Source organism: Centroberyx gerrardi, chromosome 19 (assembly GCF_048128805.1).
Source record: "Centroberyx gerrardi isolate f3 chromosome 19, fCenGer3.hap1.cur.20231027, whole genome shotgun sequence".
Lineage (NCBI taxonomy): Eukaryota > Metazoa > Chordata > Actinopteri > Beryciformes > Berycidae > Centroberyx > Centroberyx gerrardi.
In genome coordinates this window covers 17945411-17967442 of record NC_136015.1, presented here as the reverse complement: position 1 = coordinate 17967442, position 22032 = coordinate 17945411, and the positions used below count along the sequence as shown (strand labels likewise).

Here is a 22032-nt window from a genome sequence, read left to right as displayed (position 1 = left end):
GCTACTGATAGGAGCTGGCAACCTGCAAAAACTGAGATAGCTGCTTTCCAGCAGACTCATTGTGACGCTGAGATTTTCTGGAAAGCCTTCAAAGTATTTTTGACAGGAAAGAACCGCATGAGTCAATATCACAGGAAGGTAACATTGTGGCTGGGCCGGTGAGCATTAGGGAATTGGGGAAAAGAGTTAGGTCCTTTGAGAAAAGGTTTGAAACTATCCTCCCAGTAGACAGTATCTTGTGCTTGAAGCACAGTAAACCATCATTGCTAGGGGAGATTTTAAAAGCTCATTGTCGCAAATCATTAGCGCCGAGCTGATTGACTTTGGGGTGGTGATATGAATTTCCTGTATTTTCCAGAATTCGGCTAAGGGAAAATTCTCACCTAAAACATATTTTTTGGTCATTCATATAATAACCTATAGTCAGATATGCAGGCTAGCAGAATATGTTATATTCAGGTATTTGAAGGTGCTACATGTAGCATTTTGTATTTCTCAAAATTAAGACCATATTTCCCATAAACACTGTGCTTTCTGTCACAAAGAGGATGTTGCCCTGGCATCACTCCGCATGCATTTGTTTTGCAGAGGAAGAAGAAGGATAAGAGCCCTTGATAACAACCAGTATGCATTCCAACAAGGTAAGCTAATGTCAAGTTGAAACTGCAGTTCCGATAGTGGAACTGGAATAAAGTTGTGTTTTGTGGCGTGAAGCAGCACAGCAGATTTCCCGTGGAATCTGACCCAGCGGCTCACGATGTAAAATGCAGAGTGGAGCCCGGTAGAGGCTGCCAATCGTCTCAGCGAAGGGTTTATGGTAATTATCCTAATGTCTCAAAATTAATGTGGCAATGGTTTATTGATGTTAAAATGCTCCACAAAGCACCTTTAAGGTAATAATCCAAAGTAGCACTCAAGGTCAAAGTATAAAACAATATGATAAAATTACTACAAAAGACCATCTTGACTCACTGAATACTGAAACTCTTTTAATTATGGCTTTAAACATTTATACACAGATGAGTTTGATAGAGATCTTTAATGAGAAAGGGATCAGAATTCCCTTTTCTGTCACAAAATGTCTATGAAGAAGTCCAGCTTTCATAGCAGATATGCACTGGGCTTCCAGTTTAGAGTCCTTTATTCATACCTCTATTCCCTTTATTCTCTGATTAAACAGATTTTCTTTTATAGCACAGAGTCCTCTGAGTAATACACACACATATATATATGTATATATATATGTATGTTCCCTTTTTTCTTTCAGGCCAATTTCACTGTCTTTATTTTACAGTCCATAGTCCTTGGGATATGACATCAGCATTCCCCGCAGCCGTACTGCTTTGGATGGATTTTCTATTTCATAGCTGAGGGTCATTTCCATTTCAAGCCAGGAGAAATGATACTTGCATCCGTTTGGTGATCTGCTTAGTTTTCAAAACTGCGGTTCTGATGAATTCTCTTGCTCAGTAAAACAGACATGTTTCATTATGTTTCATTAGACGTGGTGTCACTTCCTCCTTTAAAGACCTTGATTCTTACATCGCACCGTCCTCCAGTCCCTTTGCCATCCATCCAAGGCCACCTATAAAACATCTAAGCAGCCAGTCAAATACACGGTGAGGGGGATTAGTGTTACTAACTGCCTGAACTTTTATGACATTGCTCCCTTTTCCCCCCTTTTTCCAAACAAACGTGGTCCCTTTATTTCCTATAACTGCACTGTATTGTCAAAACCAAAAAACAGACACTGAATATACATCATTTGGTGTGCATAGATATGGATAAAGTGCAAACAGTATTTGGTTACAAAAGCTTTATACTGTGTTTTCCCTGTTAATTTATGACTTGATCCAGTCTTTGGAGCACTTAGGCAATCAGGATCACCACCTCTGGTAATCCTGTGTAGTTCCCTTTCATCTCCATGACTTTCCGATTCGCTCCTCCGTCACACGCTCCTGACGAACCCACGGCAAACAATACATCCACTGGAATCTCTCTCTCTCCCTCCCAGCTGCTCGGTTGTAGTTCCTCAGCCCCCTGGTGGGGGGCAGTGTTGCCGTTGAGCTCTACTTCTCATCCACCACACAGATCTCCTCAGGGATCTTCTCCTCTGAGTCGGAGCGGTCCGACAGCTTGTCCAGGTGCTCCATGTCGCTGAGGCGCTCGGCGACACACTGGGCTGTCAGACGGGCCTCGGGGTCGTGGTCCCAGCACTCGTCTATGGTGGCGCACACCAGCTGGATGCCCTGCAGGGGGAGCAGTGGAGCACAGATATAATCAGTCACTAATATGACATATGGCAAGTCTGATCGAGACGGAACACCATCCCCTCAAGCTGAAACTCTATGCATGTTCATGTGGGTCTGTGTGTGCGTCAATCTGTGTGTTTTTGTGTATGCCGCTCTGTGTCTATTTACACACACATTTCACAGGAACTTGGTTTTGCAAGTTTGAGTACAATACACCAGAATCTCATATATCCATTGGAAATCATCCAGGAGACTGACATGTTCATACCGCTGAAAGGCAACAAAGTTTTGAAAGAAAGCTTATTAGGAACCAGAAATGTCCATGCTCATACATTCTGAACTCTGCTGTACCAAAATCTCTACTACAGTATACCTGCTGTATCTAAACTTTCAGTATGAATTCTTTTACTTGTGTTTCAACAAGGAAATTACAGTAAAGCAATCAATCAGCATCATACTGCTGGTGACAGTGTTTTCTACCCATTCCAAACGTTTGGTGATCTGCTTAGTTTTCAAAACTGCGGTTCTGATGAATTCTCTAGCGCAGTAAAACAGACATGTTTTGTTATTGTTCAATAGAAGTGGTTTTGTTATGCTTCAATAGAAGTGGTTTCACTTCCTCCTTTATAAGAGCTTGCTTTGTGTAATTATACTAGTACTCATGCCTGAGCATATCGGCGCTGTTGGGTGAAAAACTTGCATCTCCCAAATGTCAACTTTGCAGGAACTAAGAAAAACAACCTTGTTTTCAGATTGACCACCATGCATTTCTGAGTTTATCCAATGGGTTTTGAAAGGATTGATAAGCCCAAAGAGTCACAGGATTTTCTCAACCCATAGAAGGCCATGTAATCATTCAATGCAGCATGTCTGTGTGTGGGACTAGTTCTGATGCCGGGCGCCTCTTACCGGGTGGTTGATCCAGCTGTTGGGGATCTCAGGTCTGCCTCTGTCTCTGAGAACGCTGTCCTTCATGCTCTCCACACACGGGTGCTCCCTCACCTTCCCAAAGGGCGGCTCGTACTCCTTCACCTCTGCACGCAAACACACACAAACACAAAGAGATAGGTATTTAAAAATACAGCTTGTGACCTTATCGCTCTTATGGGTATGCAAACAAGCAATAAACACTGAAATAGATTCAGAACTATTGGAAGACAACAGCTCTGTTGAACAGAAGGGTTAGAAGAGATGGCAAAGCAGTGGAGCGCGCACGTCAAAACACCTCTAAAAGTATACAGTGTGTGCACCAAATTAAAACTCCAGGTTGCGACTTTAAATAGCACTGCAGCAGCACAAACGTCTAAAGGCTCCTGTGTTGCTGACAGAGGGGCCGAGGGGGAGATTTTGCTGAAGAGAAACACTCACTATTATCACATTTTTACCCTCGGCGTCAATGGGCTTAAAGTATCTCACCGACGTGTCAGCTCTCTTACACAACAGCATCCTGAGTGCTTGTCAAAGCCAATGTACCAGTGGAGTTTACTCAGGGCCGCGTTTCCAAGCATTGGCATGGAGGATACAGTCTGGAAACTCGGGTCAAGAGTTTCCAAAGACTATTTATCTTTACATCGATTTAATCTATCCTAGGGGTAAAACAACAAATCAAACTCAAGTTCCCTTTGAAGCGTGGAGTGATTGTATAAAAAACACAAGTTTTAGAGGACTGAGGAGGAGCATGTGTGTGTGTGGAGAGAATGGTGAAGCCGAAGTCAAGTATCTGTTCCAGCAGATTTACAATAATTACAAGATGACAGGGAGGTGAATTAGCAGTATGTCAAACATGGCATATTGTAAAAATAATCTCTGACCAAGACAGACAAAAGGCTTAGACACAGCAAAGAGAAACAGACTAGTAGATTTCCCACTATGATAAAACAGCGATGTTTTCAAGCTCGCCACTAGGTGGAGAACTTCTATATGTTGGTTCGTCTGTAAAGAGGATATTCTGGAATATACGGAATATGGAGATGGGTTGTGAATAAAATATGATATAAGATATGTAACCTAGGTTATATATCATGACATGACAGATCAGGGAGTTGTGTCACTTAACTGGTTAAGTGGTTAAGGGTTATATTTTCCTTTTTTCAATATCGTTCCTTTTCATCCACATTGAGGAGAGTTGTACAGTCTGTGGTTACAATGCAACGCTTTTCTGGGAGTCAATATGGCAGAATGTGTCAACAAAACACTGACATTACTGCAAGTGGTGAATAGGTCTAGACCTATCTCTATGGCATTTAGGTTTCATTTATGCCAAAGTTACGGCTTGTTAGTAGTCCATTGGAATGAGTAGAGGTATTTATTTTTTATATGGGCGATTCATTTTATTGTAGGGTCTATTGCTTCTGCTATAGGCATGTTATTGATTGATCTCTCTTAGCTGATCAGGTGTAAGGATTCTTAATGTGAAAAATGTTTTTCCTAATACATTGATAGTTTTTAATAGTAGTCTTAGCTAAACAGGAACCTAGAAACGTAGCTTTTCCAGTTTAAAATGTAACTTTATCTTTTTATTACAAAAAAATTGAGTAAATTATACATTTTGCATGACATTCTAGACATGGTGCATTAAAGGATGATTTCGTCATTCAATTATAAATAGTATTCTGATTACCATATCAGTCTTTTTGTACTGATACAATGTGGCTGACTGTAAGCTACACGCTAATCAACTTTGATCTTGTAAAAACTCTTTATAGTAGGCTACATTGTACACAAATACGATGCATGTTAATTGAGTTCATTTTATTAGAATTATTACTTTTACACTTGTTTTTCAAACATAGAGAAGTGGAGCAGAGCAGACAATGAAATCCCTAAGTATTCAACATCAGAATCTGCTGAATATGCATTAGGAATGTTTTCAAATAGAAATGGCGGCTCGGTTCGATATGGAAATAGGTCTGAATGAAAGAAGATGATCCCCTATGGCTCTCTCTCGCTTTCTGGCTATGTTCTTTCTTTCTCTCTTTCCCTCTTTCTTTAATTAGTTTTCTAACTGTCATGTTGATGAGTGCATATGGATGTATTTTTTTGCTGTGAGTAACCTTGAAATAATTGTGGAGAGACATTCAAGGGGAGCTGTGTCTCTGTGTTTATTGTTTTTTTTATGCTTTATTGTTTATTGGAGGGGGGGGGGCGGCGCAATGTGGATGTCATGCACTTAGACTAAAATCATTTATAGGCCTAAGCAAGTTGCCTTGGGTCTTCTTCATTTGTATAATGTTGTCATCTGCTTGGCCTAGATTATTGGAATTACTGGAAAATGTGAATGCACACTTGATATACTTGGGTTTGACACTTTAATCTGTTAAATTGGTCAGCTTCACAGACAAAATAGGGCTTGAAACTAGCACTAAGCTAGTTTTCACTTGTTCTAATTATGATGGAGGGAATAAAGATAAAAGTCTATGAAAAGTATTCATCACCCGATTATAATTGTAAATTCCCACAACAATTAGGATGAATGAAGAAATCTATAGGTATGAACCACTGTTTCTTCAAACCTCACACAACTTTGATCTTGGAGTAAAGTATCCACTTAATAGTGATCGGTTTGTAGGATGAGCCAGAACAGATGACAGTTGCTTGAATGCCTTGAAGAGAGGCTCACAGGAAGTTATGATGCACACAGACAGGACAGAGTAATGCAACAGAAGACTCTCTCCACAGGCTCAAACTTCCTGTTTTTTTTGCAAGCATAGTTCCCCTGGTTTAGTGTTAAAGCTTAAATACACCCCACTCAACCATCAGTCAATATTTAAGAGACAGATGTTTCTTTTCTTCTGACAGTTTTGAGGGAGTGTGATAACTGTGTGCTAGACTGCAAATCCATTTTGCAAACTGTTGCAAAACCGTGTTTATACGCTCATTCCCAAACAATGGGTCCTGAAATATATATGAATCGCACTGCTCATGGGCACTTTGCAGTGTAAACAAAAGTGGTGTTTTTCCAGAATGGAAAGATTGGTCAATCCTGCTCTAAGAGGAAAGATGGCTTTTGCAGGCAAACCTTAAATTAAGCTCTGAAATAGCAAAGGCTATTGAAAATACAACACAGGGCAAGGAAGGAATGCAGCGGTTTGCAAAAGTCACACAGCGCATATTGACAAGAGTTTTGCAAAGCAATTTAACAAGTTCAGCGCAGTGACAATGAGGAACCTACACTATGTCTCTTTCGACAGCTGACACGTAGTGATGACAATTTTGCAATGCTAGCACATATTCCATCCTTCCAACCGTCTTTTTTCCACGCCAGTTGTGAGGCATGCCTGCAGAAACCGTCTCGGAGAGAAATTCGAATTTAGCTACAACAGCCGACTAGAACAACCACTTGTGAAACTTCTCAATGGATGTCTCTCTTCTTCAGGAGTTTTGTGATGTATGTTTCTGGCAGCGCTGTCATGTTTCCATGGCTATAGACTGCATAGCCAGACTGTTATGTCTTTCACAGAATGGCCCGCTGCTGCATCTCACATTATAGTCAACCATGGCGTCTAACCCTGTTTTCCTCGTTCATCAACCTTTGACCTGCTTGGGTTACAGCCCTACCTCAGAGATGTATTGAGCTCAGTGATGTATATTTGGGCTGTGATGTTCAAACTGCGGTCGACATAGCAAGCCAAACAGTCTGAACCACAACTCTTGGTAGTTGAAACGAGCAAAACAAAAAGAGGAAGAGAAGGCAAACCATCTTAAATGATTACAGCAAAGTTGCAGGCATGCATAACCCACGTCGGTATTTGATATTTTGTTTGATATTCTTGTTCTGTTCACTTTCCAAATTAAGATTTTTTGTCTAATTATGCTCAACAAAGCATAAATAATGAAAAAAAGAACAGAAATCCTGTCACCTAAATACATAAATAATGCAGGGAAACAGATCCTCACAGAGTTTCAACATGCACTTGGTAATGAATTAGTAATGTGATCACAATAACAATGTCTGTTTCCATAAGTCTGTCTGAGTCTGCAACAACAGCTTGACAAATCCTCTCCCAGCCTCCTCTGATGGTTTTCATTAGGCAGTGGTGGCTCTGACACTTGTTTTGCGTTCCTCACAGGTTGTTAAAATCATTTGCCACAGATCAACAGATACACACACACACACACACACACAGACAAAAACACAAGAACACACATGACTGCATGCATGCATGTGCATTACATGAAACACGCAAGTATGCATGTGCACATACATACAAGCAAAGACATGTAAGCGCGCACAGATATATACACACACACACACACACACACACACAGTCCTGGAGTGGCTGATGGTCTGACATCTGGAGAGCAGCTGCCCTAACCTCTCCTCCTCTCCTCTCCTCTAACCCAACCTCTCCCTCTGGGGACTGAAGGCATTTCTCCTACTGCAGCTCCACATTCAACACCGCTGCACCATTATCCCCCTACTTAACCCCACCCGCCTGGGGAACGCCCTCAAAGTCTTCCCAACTCCTAAATCTGGACCAGCTAAATTATACAGGAGACATTTTAGGGAACAGAGGCAGAAATAAAAAGCCTCGAATCCAGCCTTTCCTTCTCTCGGGGGTATGTTGATCTCTCTCTCTCCCTCTCCCTCTGTCTGTGTAGTCTTGGAAGATAAAGAAAGCATAGTGATGGCTCATGGCTGGCTGACTGGATCTGTCGACTGATGGCTGCGTTCTTCTCGCCTGGCAGATCTCAGATCAGACCGGGGGCCCCAGGAACTGTGACAGAGTGGCTGCGTGGCTGCCTGCCACCAAGACGCAGCGCGCTGATCAGACATCTGTCTTTCACAGGCGCACGCAGGCAGGCGGCATCGGAGACAAGAGACACCCGGAAGCCAAGGCTTCACCCCAGTCATTATAATGATGCACTGAGATGTGTCACTCCGAGTGTGTGTGTGTGTGTGTGTGTGAGTGAGCGCTCAAGCGTGTTCATGTTTGGTCTCAGGTGAGGTGAGGTCTCACGGTGTCGCGGGTGACTCAGAATGCTAGAATGATAGCTTGGCAACTTCATTACAGGGCGGCCAGCAGCGTGAAAGCATGCAACTGTCTAAGTACAGTCTGTAAACACACATCAGTTTCACTCTCACGGTCTTCTGATTCCAGAATCAATACCAGATCTCTGCCAGCACTCTATCGGCAAGGAGATTTTTCAGCAGTCAGCGATGCAAAACCGAGTTACTGCATCTCATTTAGGGCGGCTTATTCTTTCCACCTTCCTCTGGGTGTATCAAGGTAGGAGGCTGGCTGTGTTTGTACACCGTTTTAACCTTTCAACATGCGAACGTCTCCATGGGTTTTTGCCTTAATGGACTACAGATTTCACCCATCCACTCGTCTCGGAGCGACGCCAAGTCTAGAGGTTAGAGAGAGGAAAAGAGAGAGATACACAGAGCGCAGAGAAAGAGAGCAGACTAAACCAAAACACATGGATTATCGCAGCTGCTTCTCCCCATCCGTCCCTGTTCTGATCCAGGGGCGGGACGGCGCCCCCGCTTCCCCTCTCCCGTAAATCCACGCCAGCCTGGCCTCCCCTAACTGTCTGTCTACAGCGCCGTCGGCATGAGCAAGGCTGCATGGTCGTCCACAGTGTTGTGGTACAGTGGGAGAGTAATTTACTGCTGCCTCATCTGCCTCAGGGTAGGAACAGAGAGAGAGAGAGAGGATGAGACAGACAGAAAGAGACAGAGAGAGATAGAGATAGAGAGATAGAGACTAGCTTGTGTCCAAAGACCTTCAGCAAATGGCTTTTAAACTGGGTCTGGAAATAATGTCCACTGCCCTATACACTGCCTCTGGTTGCCGAGACCTAACTCCGCAGTAAGGGAATGAATGACTTGTAAGCGTGAACTCACAAATGACTGAAATAGATGGGAGGAAGATAAATGGGAAAAAGAAAAGCGGTGTCGTTCACAAATACTCCTTTAAATCCCTCGGAGAGAGAGGAAAAGCAATTGAAGCCACTCTAACCTTTATCCAATGAGCCCGTGTTCGTACAGTCCATCACCTGCGCCTCCGTCGCCTGTCTGCTCCGCTCCCAGGAGACATTAGCCACAGAGCATCCTCTTGTAAGGGAGACAACCCTGCTTACCGAGCTAAATTCACACTAAAAACAGAGCGTCTCGGGACCGCGGCTCTTTGCGAAACAGGAAATGGGACTATTTTCTTTTCAGAGGTGTACCCGCGGGGGCACGCATATTCTTGCAGCTGGGAGGGAAAAAGCAAGAGGGATTGTGGGTCACTCGGCCATGTTTTTCCTTCACGGGACTCTCGGGCGGCATTAGCGCGGTGGTACGGTTCGAGGGGCCACCGCGGGGGGGACGGTGAGGGCAAAACAGGAAAAAGCAAAAAGTAGAAGCGTTCATGCCCAAACTCAGCATTCAATCAATGCTCTGACACAATGGAGACGGGACCGGTCACAGCAACAAACTGGACCACAGAGACACTAGGGGAAGTGAAAACAAATGACCGTGTGTCGACATGAAATACGGCCCCGCGGTTTGCCTTCAGATAATCACCCATTCCTATTATTTGCACATATCCTGGCCTTGTTTTTGCTACAGGATGACAAACAGGAACAACGGTACATTAGTTAAGTGAAGGCTGATCCTTGAGACATCCAGAAGATGGATTGTGTGTGTGACACCTTTAGGTTTTGTTCCCACAGTGATTAATGGGCCGTGGACGACACACACATAAGTCCTGTCACCCCTCCTGAGTGAACCCAGGGTGGAGCTGGTCACCGCTCTCCTAATTGGTAAAGTCGTCAACGCGCTCGTATTCCTCCGAGGTCAAACAAGCAGAGGAGGCAATTTTTCTTTTTACAGTATTTCTTAGGATATTTACACAGGCTCAAGAGGGAATTTCATCAACCTGTCCTTATATTGATTTCCTTTCCAGCCAATGACACAGACTGATCTGTAATTACTAAGGAAAACATGGGTATCTCTATTATTAACTAAAGGTCATGAGTGACATATGCTGTATACACAGTAGCGCCACCACCACAGCTACATGAAACCAGGTTTCTTTGGACATTTTATTTAATCTTTCAGTAATGTTTTCTGTAAATTAATTCTTCATGTACAGGCCTAGTGTATCCCAGAGTTTGCCTTACCATTGACTAGGTGGAATGGGTCACCTTGCATTAAAGAGCTGCTAACCCTAAAAAAAAAACATTTGTATGGGTTTCAGTGGATAGTTTTAGTGTCCCATGGTCTAAATGCTGTTTCAGAGGGTTTTTTTTAATTGTTTGGCATGGAAATGGTCAAATGGTCAAATTTAAACATGTTCAATATCGCCACAAAACATCGGCAGGTTCAATCCAAAAATATCGGTATCGGTATTGGCCTTCAAAAACCAATACTGGTCAAATCCTACTATGTAATCATTTTTCTCATCAAGGAATCACAGCAGCACTTTACTATCCTAAATCCAACTGATCAAGACCTTCCTCCATAGCACAGGATGTGGTTTCCCACAGTACGCATGTTTGTGCCAAGTGTTTACGACATACACAACTAATTAAGAGCCTTGAACAGTTTTACATTTGTCAGGTCTACTGTGCAGCCGTGCCTCTAATCAACACAGCTCATCCTACCATCACGTCTCTCTGTGTGTGATCACATCTTACCTCCGATAGCATTGCACCTGGAGGTGATCTCCCACAGCACGAGAGCCATGGAGTAAACATCGGTCTGTTTGAAAGACTCAATGTTCTCCAGGTTGATTCTGGACTCCAGGACTTCTGGGGCCATGTACCTGGCTGTCCCCACCTGAGACGAGCAGAAACAGAGAAAAAGACATTTGTTTTATTGTATGTTTTGTATGGCAGAAAGAGCAGGAGGCTTCAGGGAACATGAGGGGCTGTGTTGCATGTCCTTGAATGCACTTATGTCTGCACTTGTTTTGTGCTATGGACTTTGTGTCTGTTACTGCACTATAATTATATGTATTTTTATGTGGCAGCCTTTATGTCCAAGACAAATTTCCCTAGGGACAAATAAAGTAATCTTGATCTTGATGTTGAACAGTCCCACTGAGCACTAGATGTCATTTCAAAGTTGCGTCTAAGCTCTAGCTCTCATATAACCCAGGATCTTTTTGGGGATGTATAGCCCAGTTTTAGACCAAGCAGTAAATACATTATTACACATTTAAACCAAGCATAAAAGGTTGTAAATATTGAAAATATGCACCAGAGAATTACAAAATAATGCTTGATTTTTGTCATTTACCACAGAAAATGTAGTCTAAAACATAAATGTCTAAAATGTCACTTTTAAGCCCTGTGTAGCCTCATTTCAGCCTCGACGTCTATAACCATTTAAACGTCTTTTAGAAAGCTAATCAAAATAAAATTGCTCAGTAGGGTGGTGGCGGGTAAATCGCAAAATTATTCAGCCACTTTTTAACAGCTAACTAGATTTTTAGAACAAAATAGGAGACCTAAACGATGGCTGGTAGTGCAGACAATCTTTACAAGTCACAGCAGACTATCGCACCAGTCAAAGCAATTTACCAGCATTAAGCAAGTGACAGGTGGTAATTTCCCTCTGTGGTAACATGTCATGTCACATTGATTTGAATGAAAATATGTTTTGATGTATATTATAATTGGATAAACAAAGGTAGCTCAAGCTCAACAACACATTACTTCTCTTGACATAATTAGCACCTTGGAAAATGTGTTCACTGGCACTTCCTCTAAATGCATTAAGGGCATTACAATGCATTAGGTGTGCTGAGCAGCAAAGGGTGAGGCCTTTTCATAATGAGTCATTTTCATAACACAGTCCAAAACAACTCCGGCCTATTACATCAGCATAATGGCTCCATTAAGAATCAATCAAGCCTGTTTATCTTGTGACTATAATAAAACGACAACCTAAGAACAGTTACAGCACTGATTCTATCAGCATTATCCATCTGGGGCCGAGAGATAATCAGAGCCAAACACTAATGGATGGTGTCCCTAAGTGACGAGGATCAAAAATTAGAAAGTTTGATCGATAACATTCCTCATTTCTCTTATGTCCTTTTCAAAGTTTGATAAATGTGAAGAAAATACAGCAGGAGGGTTGGCTATATCCATGTCTGGGGCACTAAGTATAACAAAAGTGAGAGAATTTGAATCTCTGAGGACAGAAGTTGAAGGAATCTAAGACCAAGTGGTATTTTGACCCAAATTTTCCGGGACAAGAAGGCTTACCTGCCCGCTGTTGGCCAGCTCATCCACAGACAGCGAGTTGTCCAGGCGGAGTCCGAGGCCGAAGTCACACAGGCAGCAGGTCAGGTCGCCCTTCACCAGGATGTTGGAGCTCTTGATGTCTCTGTGCACGATGGGCACCTTGTAGCGTCCGCAGGGGGTGTGGTCGCTGTGGAGGTGCGCCACGCCGCGGGCCAGCGACCCCCCCAGCAGCCACAGGTCCTGCCAGCTGATGATGTGGCGGGTCAGGTACTCCTGGAGGTTCCCTCGGGGCTGGTAGGCCGTGATCAGCCAGTACTGCTTCTGCACCTTCCTTTCCTCCGCCGTCAGGAAGTGCAGCACATTCTCGTGCCTCAGGTCCGCGTCTGAGAAGATGTCCTTTTCGTTCTTCCAGGAGGCGTACTCCTCGTCTGAGAAAATCTTGACCGCCACCGTCTCGAAGGCCTGCTCCCCGGCCGAGGAGCCCTGCTTCAGCTTAGCCCTGTAAACCTCCGCGAAGCGTCCCTTTCCAACCTGGACGTCCAGTTCGATGGGCAGCAGCTCGGTGTTGTGGTTGAGGTTGTTGGCGTGCGTGGAGCTGCTGTCCGAGCCCTCGTCGTCCATCATGATGGCGTGACCGTCGCTGAAGTCCAGCGGAGGGCCCTTCTTGCGCCTGGAGCCGGCGTGGCGCTGGCGATACACCCGGTAGATGTAGAAGGAAGTGATGACCAGAACAGCCAGAAGAAGCAGAGGAACCAGGCTCACCAGGATGACAGACACCACCTGGGGCTCCTGCGGGTCTGAGGGATCGAAAGGAAAGGCTTAAGATGATGAGGATGATGATGATGAGGGTGAGGAGGAAGAAAAGCAGGATGAGAGGACAGAGAAGGTTGTATTGTAGTTATAGATTCGATTAGTACATGTGTACTAATCTAGTTTATTATTTTTTTATTATTATTATTATTTTTTTCTAGTTTATTCTAGTTCTAGTTCTAAAGTTCTATGCTCTGTGAAAGCAGGATATATTTCAGACTCGAGTAAAGCAAGACATTCCTTTAAAAGACAGTTACTGTATTTTTCCACCGCCGCTTTTCTAGGACGAAGACCATAAACATAACAATTCATCTCCCATAATGAAAAGAAATAAAACTCTCATTCTATGTTTGCAGACTATATCAGCATCTTGGTAAGGGTAAAGTAATACTCTCAGCACAGCAGAGGAACCTGACCCTTCCCTGAGGAATGTCTATAAGCATCAGAAAGCTAAAGTTAGCGTCTGGCCTGCAAACGCAGACTGGCCCAAACCATGACCCAGTCAACCACACATTGTGTCTCTTTATAGTTTATGTCTGATTCTGATATTTTAAGAGGTGGTGTGTCTGCAAGCTTAGCTAAGGTTTTGGAAACCAGTGAAAGTTTATGCCGATGCTGTGTTTATGGTCCTATTTTTAAGGCCGCAGTAATAAAAGAAGACCCGTAAAAATATATCTCCAGACACAACATGCCACACTGGAAAACCTGGACTGGTGCTCAGTTGGGTTTGATGAGTTTGTAAATGAGTCATTAGCATGTTGTCTCGTCTAGTTTCTCTGAGTGACATACAGGATTCCTATACATTTTCCATTTTGAAATTCCAAACTTTTCCAGACCTTAATTTTTTGAATGGATTTGAAGATTGTGGTTGGTTTTTCATATGATGTATTCACCAATAGTAGCTGGGCAGTATGACTAAACTATGCCATATCACTCTATAGCTGAAGATCGTTCTTCACAATAACAAAAATCACAATATGTGAAATATGTCCAAATAAACTGAACATTTTCCATTCTTTTACAGACTTTTTATATAATTCCAATACTTTTCATGACCTCGAAATGAGCAAATTCATGTCCCATACTTTTCCAGATTTTCAAGACCTGCATAGGAACCCTGGCCATATAATATCAGTGACTATAAATGTAAGACAGATATTAGAAGCAAGTTTGGCTGGGAGGAGCAGAGGCGGGAGGAATCAGGGAGGAGGAGGAGGAGGAGGAGGGAGGACGAAGGGGAGGGCATCCAGCTCACTGCCCAGTCGAGCCCTCTGGTTCTCTCTAATTTTTTTTCTAGACAGGAAACCACACGTCTGAAATCCTCAACATGGCCCCAGCCAGTTTGTTTTGATTTTCGCAGAGTGAGAGGCGATTCCTCACAACAAACCTGTCACTGTGCCTCCCTGCCTCCCTCCGCGCCTCATTTACAGTATGAAATATTCAAAGTTCTGAATGCAGCCACAGAGGAAGGCTGAGACTGGCAAAAATGGCGATTTTGACTCTAGACACTGATTTGGGGTCAGCTTCATCCTTTCCCCATTACAGCGAATCTTAAGGTTAGATTTGGGGTTTAGGACGCTGGTCACTAGTCGGCAGAACTAGAGGCAAAAATTCACCCCAGCGCTGAGGCTAAGGGGAACCTCTTAAAAGCATTCACTGGTATTACTGCCTTTGGGATTTTCTCTATTAATTTCTGCTGGAGCTCGTTCATTACAACACTGTCCTGTGTTATGCACTGAGGAGTTAAAGAGGGCGCTCAGAGATTCTCGACGGTGAGGGAATGTGTTTCCATGACGTCGTTTGCACTGTGCAGATGCTTTCAATTTGGCTCTCTGTGGAGAGCCAGGTCTCGGAAATGTACCTCGGTGTTATTATTGCCTGGATGCTGTAGTCAAAATACATCTGATTCCAGGGCCAATATTGTAACTGGAGTCTACAAACGAATATGCCTCTAAAAGGCTGCGAACCTGTTTGTAATCATGTATCTGGAGAGAAAGTACAGTGCACACGTGTTAGCATTCATGCATGACACCTTACATGACAAGCTGATAGGAACTGCATAATAATATGAGGTCAACCATGACCATGACGTTACCATGTTATGTTCTACAGATGTAACCATCATTAAAGTCCCACTTTTTACATGCTTGCTGCAATGTTAACTACACTATTGCTGCACTGCCAAGAGAAATTGTATAGAAATAATAATGCAAGATAGATGCAGTGTAAGGAGACTTCTATGACTCTGTACTACTTGATGTCTGGGAGACCAGGTTTTTCCGTTATAAAACCTGCATGAACAAAATATATCTGGTACTGGTTGGGTGCAGTCGACTGGGCCACAGTTTTCTCTGAAACGTGCTGATAATCATACCATCACCTTAAAGTGATAATCCACAGAAAATGCATTCACCATGGTAAAGAGTTGGTGAAAATAAAGGGGTTAATAGCTGAAATATTACAACATAATGTCTAAACTTACAGGTGAAGAAGAGGTGGTCATTACACTCCTCCTCGGAGCAGGAACAGATGTAGAACTGGGAGCCCATGCCCTTCCTTTCTTTCATCACACACTTGCTGTTGTTGTAATCCTCGAGGTCCAGGCCGAGCAGCTTGCTGCCCGGGTTGTGGCAGATTGTATCGATGCTGGCATTGTCACCTTTCTTCCTCCTTGGAAACACAAAACAGAAAACACGACTTCCATTCACACTCGGTTTATTTTGATTTGTATTTAGTCTTAATTCACCTGGGTTATTCTGTTTGGAGTTTAAGTCCCCTTTTCAAAGATCTGTATTATCATGTAACAAGGTAATGATGGCAGGGCTACAGCTACTGCAAATAATACAATTTTTCAGCCGTACAGTGATAAAGTGGTAATTCGAAATGGCATATTTGTCTCTTTCAACAATCCACGGTCTCAGCAATATGGAAATTACTGCAATACAGAGGTCGCATTTACAAACAGGGTGATTTTGAAATACCGTTACACATGTGCAGCAAGGAAAACCCTGAAGCTGCAGAAATATACATATTTAAAAACAGGCCATTTTGCTCCCCTGCTGGGCAGCGCTGGCCATGTTGTCATGATATACATTTTAAAGAGGTGCTGCCGTCCATGTGCCATTAAATTTCTGCTAACATCAGCTCATACCATGCCCACAACATTGCTAATATAGTAAGAAACAGTAGCACTGCCTTAAGCTTTTAACACCCACACAAATCTGCTTCATGCTACAGCTCACATTTGGAGTCTGGTCTGATGCTGATGGGTGGTTAGGCGATCATGTGCTGTCAAATTCTAGCCAATATCCCATTGTGTTTACATGAAGGATGACGATTGACAATGTGCTGAAAGTAAAAGGTCATTTCAAAGAAGAAATGTCAGGGTTTCAGGGAGAAAATGATGCCAACTTCAGTGTCTCAAGCTTCATTTGTGCCCTTAGGTGCAATGTTTTGTATTGAAATGTATCTTTGGCATTCATTTGAAGTCATAGCTTCCACATGCAAAATGGGAGGCAAAATGGTGGTTTGGAAATCCAGCAGTTAGAGCAGTGGTTACTCACCAGATACTGACACACACATCGTTCACATGGGGGCAGATGGCCGTGATGTCACACTCCACCTTGCAGCTCCCTGTACCGGTGCAGCTGGTCGGCTGCTCGTCGCAGAACTTACACAGCTTCCTTAACTTTATCATACTCAGACTGGCCTCTGGAACAGAGATGGGAAGCGAGAGGGGTAAGGGGATGAGTCGGATATACAGAAAAGGTCCGGTCTACTCTGTAAAAATGTGAAGGTTCAGATCCGAGCCCATCTTCTCGTGTGCAATCAGATACTTAAACCATAGACCATTAAAGCAGTCAAAACACTCAAACATCACAAACATTATGACTCGTGTGGATGCAAAGTATTCGGTTATGTCTTCTGCATGAAATATAATAAACAAGTAAAGCCCTACAAACCGATTTGCTGCAGCCTGGTTAAGCGGTTGTTAAAGGCCTGAACTCTTGACGTTGAAATGACTAACAAACTGAGTCAGAGAGGCAAAATACCTCCAAGATGATCAATTACAGAAATATACATGATATTCATTAACTTGAAAAGCAAGTCATAAACTTAAAAAGTAATGAAAAGTTGTCTCTTGGAATTTGCCAATTATCCTGAAGCAGAATTCAAAGAGACCACACTAAAATCCAAACTATTTCTTCCTAGAGGGCTGGACGGATTTTTTCCCAGTGAAGTCTGAACAATAAGAGCAGTTCACAGTGCCATCCGCCTCCTTTGGTCTTGTTCAGACTTGACTTTGCCGGCAGACAGACCCCATATCAGTGAGACAGACAGGATTGTGTGATGAGTGCCTGTGGGTTTGATAATCATCTCCAGAGACAACTGGCAGACAGGCAAGAACAACAAACAAAGGGAACGCGGGTACATCTCCTTGCCGAGGAGCCTCTAATTTGTCAAGCCGATGAGTTGTCTCCATGTCTTGTAAGGTGTTGTGCCGATTTTTGTTAAAAAAAAAAAATTGGATGACACTGTGCTTCAGCCTGTTTGGAGAAAGAAATGTGTGTGCGCGTGTGTTTATTTCTGCACACACACATGTGTTTGTGTTTCCACAAAGATTCACCGACTGCAGTTATCAGCTTGTCCTTGCACTGTGATCAGTAGGCCACCGCTGATAAAAAACAGACAGACAGCACGCTTCTGTTTGGCTGAGAAAGGAGAGATGGAGCAGCAAAGCACACAACAGACAACCTCTCCTCTCCTCTCCTCTCCTCTCCTCTCCTCTCCAGCCCCACCACATGAAAGTATGTGCGGAAAAGTGGATCTTGTGGCTTTGAGAGTTGGAAGTCGTTATAAGAGAGGATATTTCAATTCTCCCTCCCTCTATCTAGTACCAGCGGTTGGTGCATCATCAGGAAAGTATGTACATGTATCATGACGAGCGATCCCACGCAACTGTGATTTTACATGACGAGTTGGTACAAGTGCACACGAGAGAGAGAGAGAGAGAGAGAGAGAGAGAGAGATTGAGCAAGATAGTAGCTGAGATTTCCATGTGGTGAGGACTGCACTTCTTCCAGTTGTTTACAGCGTTATGTTGAGCAATAATACAAATTGAAAGAGACTTGAAATCTGAATCTCCTACTCATTAAAATACAGAGAGAGAGAGACAGGGAGAGAGAGGGAGAGAGAGAGAGAGAGAGAGAGAGAGAGGGAGGGAGAGAGCATGTGACAGCACTGCCACAGCACCACATAACCACACATTTCAAGTGCAGCTGACACCATGTGCACAGGAAGCTGAACCTGTTCCTTGCATCAGAATACAACACTCGTGACCAAACCAATAGCGAAAGTGGGTTACTTTCTGCTGGCGTAGCTCAAAGATTTTCTTCCTGAAGACGTTCAGTCACAGAGAACTGAATTTAGTTGGGGAAAACAGGCAGGTGGGGGGGGCGTTAAGACTGTAGTATTATGGAGCTGAAGCTGGCAAATGTGACAGGACGATTTACATGACCACAATGTCAAAATACTCATGTGTATGCCTTTAAGCCACTGTGTTTTAGGCCTGGGAAGTGCAAATGAAGTCAGACGTCCTCACGGTGTCAGTCGACTATCTCTTCACCTACTCGGAGTTCACACTGACTTGAGGAAAAGGTGCTGTGTGTGTGTGTGTGTGCTCCTGACCCGGGACAAAAAGCCTACTGTATCTTCTCGCCCAATCTGCAGGGTGGAGTTAGAGCTGCGGCTTGAAGCAACAGAAACACAAGCTGCAGAGTGTGAGAGAGAGAGGGAGAGAGAGAAAGAGAGAGGAGCAGACCTGGAGCCACACTGTTGCTGCTGGCACTCACACAGAGCTGGAGTGAGATACCTGGGCATGCAGGGTCGCAGGATATTGCAGACGGATATTGCTCCCTGGCCTCGTCTGACTGCGGAGCGCTTAAGTCTCTCCCAAATAAAAACATTAAAAACGTTACACCTGAACTCCAGACTAAAACTATTCGAGAGCGCAATTTAAAATGTTGCCCCGGGTGTGAGGTGTTTTGAAGCAAATCAGGCACTGAGGGGATCGTCTGTGCCTGTGAGTGCTGGTGGTGGTGGCGAGGTGGTTGAGCCAGAGTAATTATATCATTAGAACAACTCCTCTCAAAGAGCATGTCATTTAAACCCACGGAGGCGGGCTATGGAAGGGATGAATGGTAGTAATTGTCACCCAGGGCTACATATAATTGCAGAGAGGGGGAGAGAGGATTAGGAGCAGCCAAAGCCACTTGGTGCCATTGGGACTGAGCCTGAGACAGATGAAGGTAAAACGCTGTCTTCCTCAGGGGGGGGTGAGAGGCCAATGTTAGCACTGTGGCTGCACATCAGAGATGCAGAAGCCCTCTGATAGGAGCCATGCAGGTTGCGTCTTACAACAGGTGATGTGTGCCTCTGCAGCGCGAGCTTCCCACAATGCACTTGCTTACACCAGTAGTTCACAGTGTAAACAGAAACTCAATTTACATTTCAATTAGACAGTAGTAATGCCTAGCATAAACGTAAGCGTCCTCGTTAAATGAGGAAGACAGGCTGAGTGGGCTTCTAGGAAGGCACGAGACAGTTGTGCAATTTGCAAGTTTTGTTGTTTTTAAGACATATTGGAGGAGGCAATTTTATTTTTTTTCTCCCCCCCAAATAAAAAGCAATGTACTGTATATGACCAGTGTTCTACTGTATGGCCACGTGCGTTAAAAGTCCTGACAATTTGACAATTTATCATGCTTTCGTGAAGGAGGCGATATGTCACCTTTAGAAGCGGTCGATAACCCTCTATATATGTTTCTAAAATTACTTCATGGCTTTGATAAATCGCGGCCAGCGCCTTGACAGCCTCCAAGAAATAAAGTTTTACTCACCGGGCTGGTCCAGCAGAATACTACCAAAGAGTATCGTTCCAGACCAAAAAGCGGAAAACCGAAGTAGCTCCATTTAGAAACGAACTATGCTCTCCTCTCTTTCTCATGAATTTACTAAAAGCCTTGACAAAACGATAAAACGATAAATCCACACACTTCGGACTTAGTTTGGTCCGCCTGTTGCTCTCAGCGCCTTCCCAGCCCGGGTAGAAGCAGAGTAAATAGAGCAGGCAGGGTTTGCCCTATATGACTCACAGTATGTGCACTTTTCATGAAACAGGAAATCTTCAGAGGGGTTGGACAGCTTTTTTTTTTTTTTTCTTCTCAGCAAAGCTCATGCGGCTCACAAAGTCTTGAACCATGTTATTATGAGGCCAACACTCAACATAGCAAGACTTGAAATGGCACGCTCCAAAATAGGTTAAACCAGAGCCTTCACCTAGGCTATAAGAGTATGCAAATAACCCAGACTTCTCACTTATATTTAAACCAATGCATTGCAAAGTATTAACATGTCTCAGACCTTATGTAGACTTTTCAACTTTCAAAGACAACTGCCGGCACTTCATTGTGCTGTACTGGGGTTTACTCATCTTTAATTTTAGCACCAAATTGTCATGGAATTATCACTTTTACACACATGCAATATACTGCAATCATTTAGCTGTTGATTCCCAGACACTTCATTTCTTAACGACATTCTCCCGCTACGTGGCCTCCTGGAGAGGCTCCAGGCTCGCCGTTTATCAGGGATGACATGAGAGGTGGTGAGAGTCTCTCCATATCTCATAGTGTTGGTTTTTATTGACGACACGCAGAGGTTAAGTCCACTGTAACACCCATAAATTACCCTTCTATTGCCGGGGCTTTGCACACATGTGTTTTTGCTCTGCATACTCAGGCCATGATGTCAGGTTCCAGTCCTGACCCTCTGACCCCGGAGCTTATAACTCTCCTCACACAGTGTCTCCTCCTCCGTACCCCACCAGCTCTCTGCCGTGCATTAACACTTCTTCTAAAGTGTTTGCTTATGGTAAGTCTGTTTTAGTGTAAGATATGTGTTTTTTATTATCTTTTCGCCCTGTTCTGTCTGTCCGTCTGTCTGTCTGTTAGCAAGATGTCTCAAAAAATTGTAAATGGATTCGCATGAAACTTCGTGGAAAGGTTGTTATTTCCTTTTCGCCCCCTGTTCTGTCTGCCTGTCTGTTTGTCTGTTAGCAGGATGTCTCAAAAAGTTGCAAATGAATTCACATGAAACTTCGTGGAAAGGTTGGTCAAACAAGGAAGAACTGATTAACTGTTCACTCAGATTGGCCAAAGGGGGCGTGACAGGGGGGCGTGGCTTCTCGTAAAAAGACTTGTAACTTCCGAATTGATTCACAGAACACCATGAAACTTTGTGGAAGTGTTGGTCATGGGGCAAGAATTACTGAATTACTTTTTGCACCAAGTGGCCAAAAGGGGGGTGAGGCGGTGAGTGTGGCTTCTTGTAAAAAGACTTGTAACTTCCCGAAGGGATTCACGGAACATCATCAAACTTTGTGGCCTATCAGCAGACAGAGGAGGCAAACCCTGGCCCAATCAAACAACATGGAGAGCTCATTTCCTGTTTAGACATAAGTGCTCTGCCACATTTTCCAAAACTTTCTCCAGTGGTAGAAGGGCAGCCCTAAAGGCCGATGAACAGATATACAGCTGATTGGCCATGTGGTGTTGAGATAATCAGCTGAAAGTGGCTAGAATTTGAACAGGCAGATCTCATGTCCCATTTCAGGTCCAGTCATGAAAATGTGAGCACCTCCTGATGTGAAACAAGTTGGTAAGGTGGTATGGAAGAAATTATTAACTTTTGGTAAAAATCTGATGTGGAACTGGCATATATTGAC

The 22032-nt window shown here is 43.6% G+C and overlaps 1 protein-coding gene across 2 annotated transcripts; it reads right to left on the bottom strand.

Moving 5' to 3' along the window:
* Positions 1–976: 976 nt before the first annotated feature.
* On the bottom strand, positions 977–20363 carry LOC139920792 (TGF-beta receptor type-2-like). 2 transcript variants are annotated; one of them, XM_071910869.2, is made up of 7 exons: positions 20147–20363; positions 16811–16958; positions 15730–15917; positions 12459–13255; positions 10881–11022; positions 3162–3286; positions 977–2249 (listed from the first exon to the last, which is right to left on the bottom strand). In XM_071910869.2, the coding sequence occupies exons 1-7, from the start codon at positions 20217–20219 to the stop codon at positions 2070–2072; spliced, it is 1653 nt and encodes a 550-aa protein (XP_071766970.1). In that variant the 5' UTR covers positions 20220–20363; the 3' UTR covers positions 977–2069. The 2 variants fall into 2 exon arrangements, with proteins under 2 accessions (XP_071766970.1, XP_071766971.1); XM_071910870.2 differs by having other exon boundaries at positions 12459–13234.
* Positions 20364–22032: the final 1669 nt, after the last annotated feature.

Bases quoted from the DNA above. Each gene is read 5' to 3' on its own strand.
- LOC139920792 (XM_071910869.2), bottom strand. From the start codon at position 20,219: ATGGAGCTACTTCGGTTTTCCGCTTTTTGGTCTGGAACGATACTCTTT. The intron at 3,287-10,880 runs GTAAGATGTGAT...GTTTGCGTGCAG, and splicing joins CAGGTGCAATGCTATCGGAG to AGGTGAAGGAGTACGAGCCG. The intron at 2,250-3,161 runs GTAAGAGGCGCC...CTCCCCCTGCAG, and splicing joins ACAGCTGGATCAACCACCCG to GGCATCCAGCTGGTGTGCGC.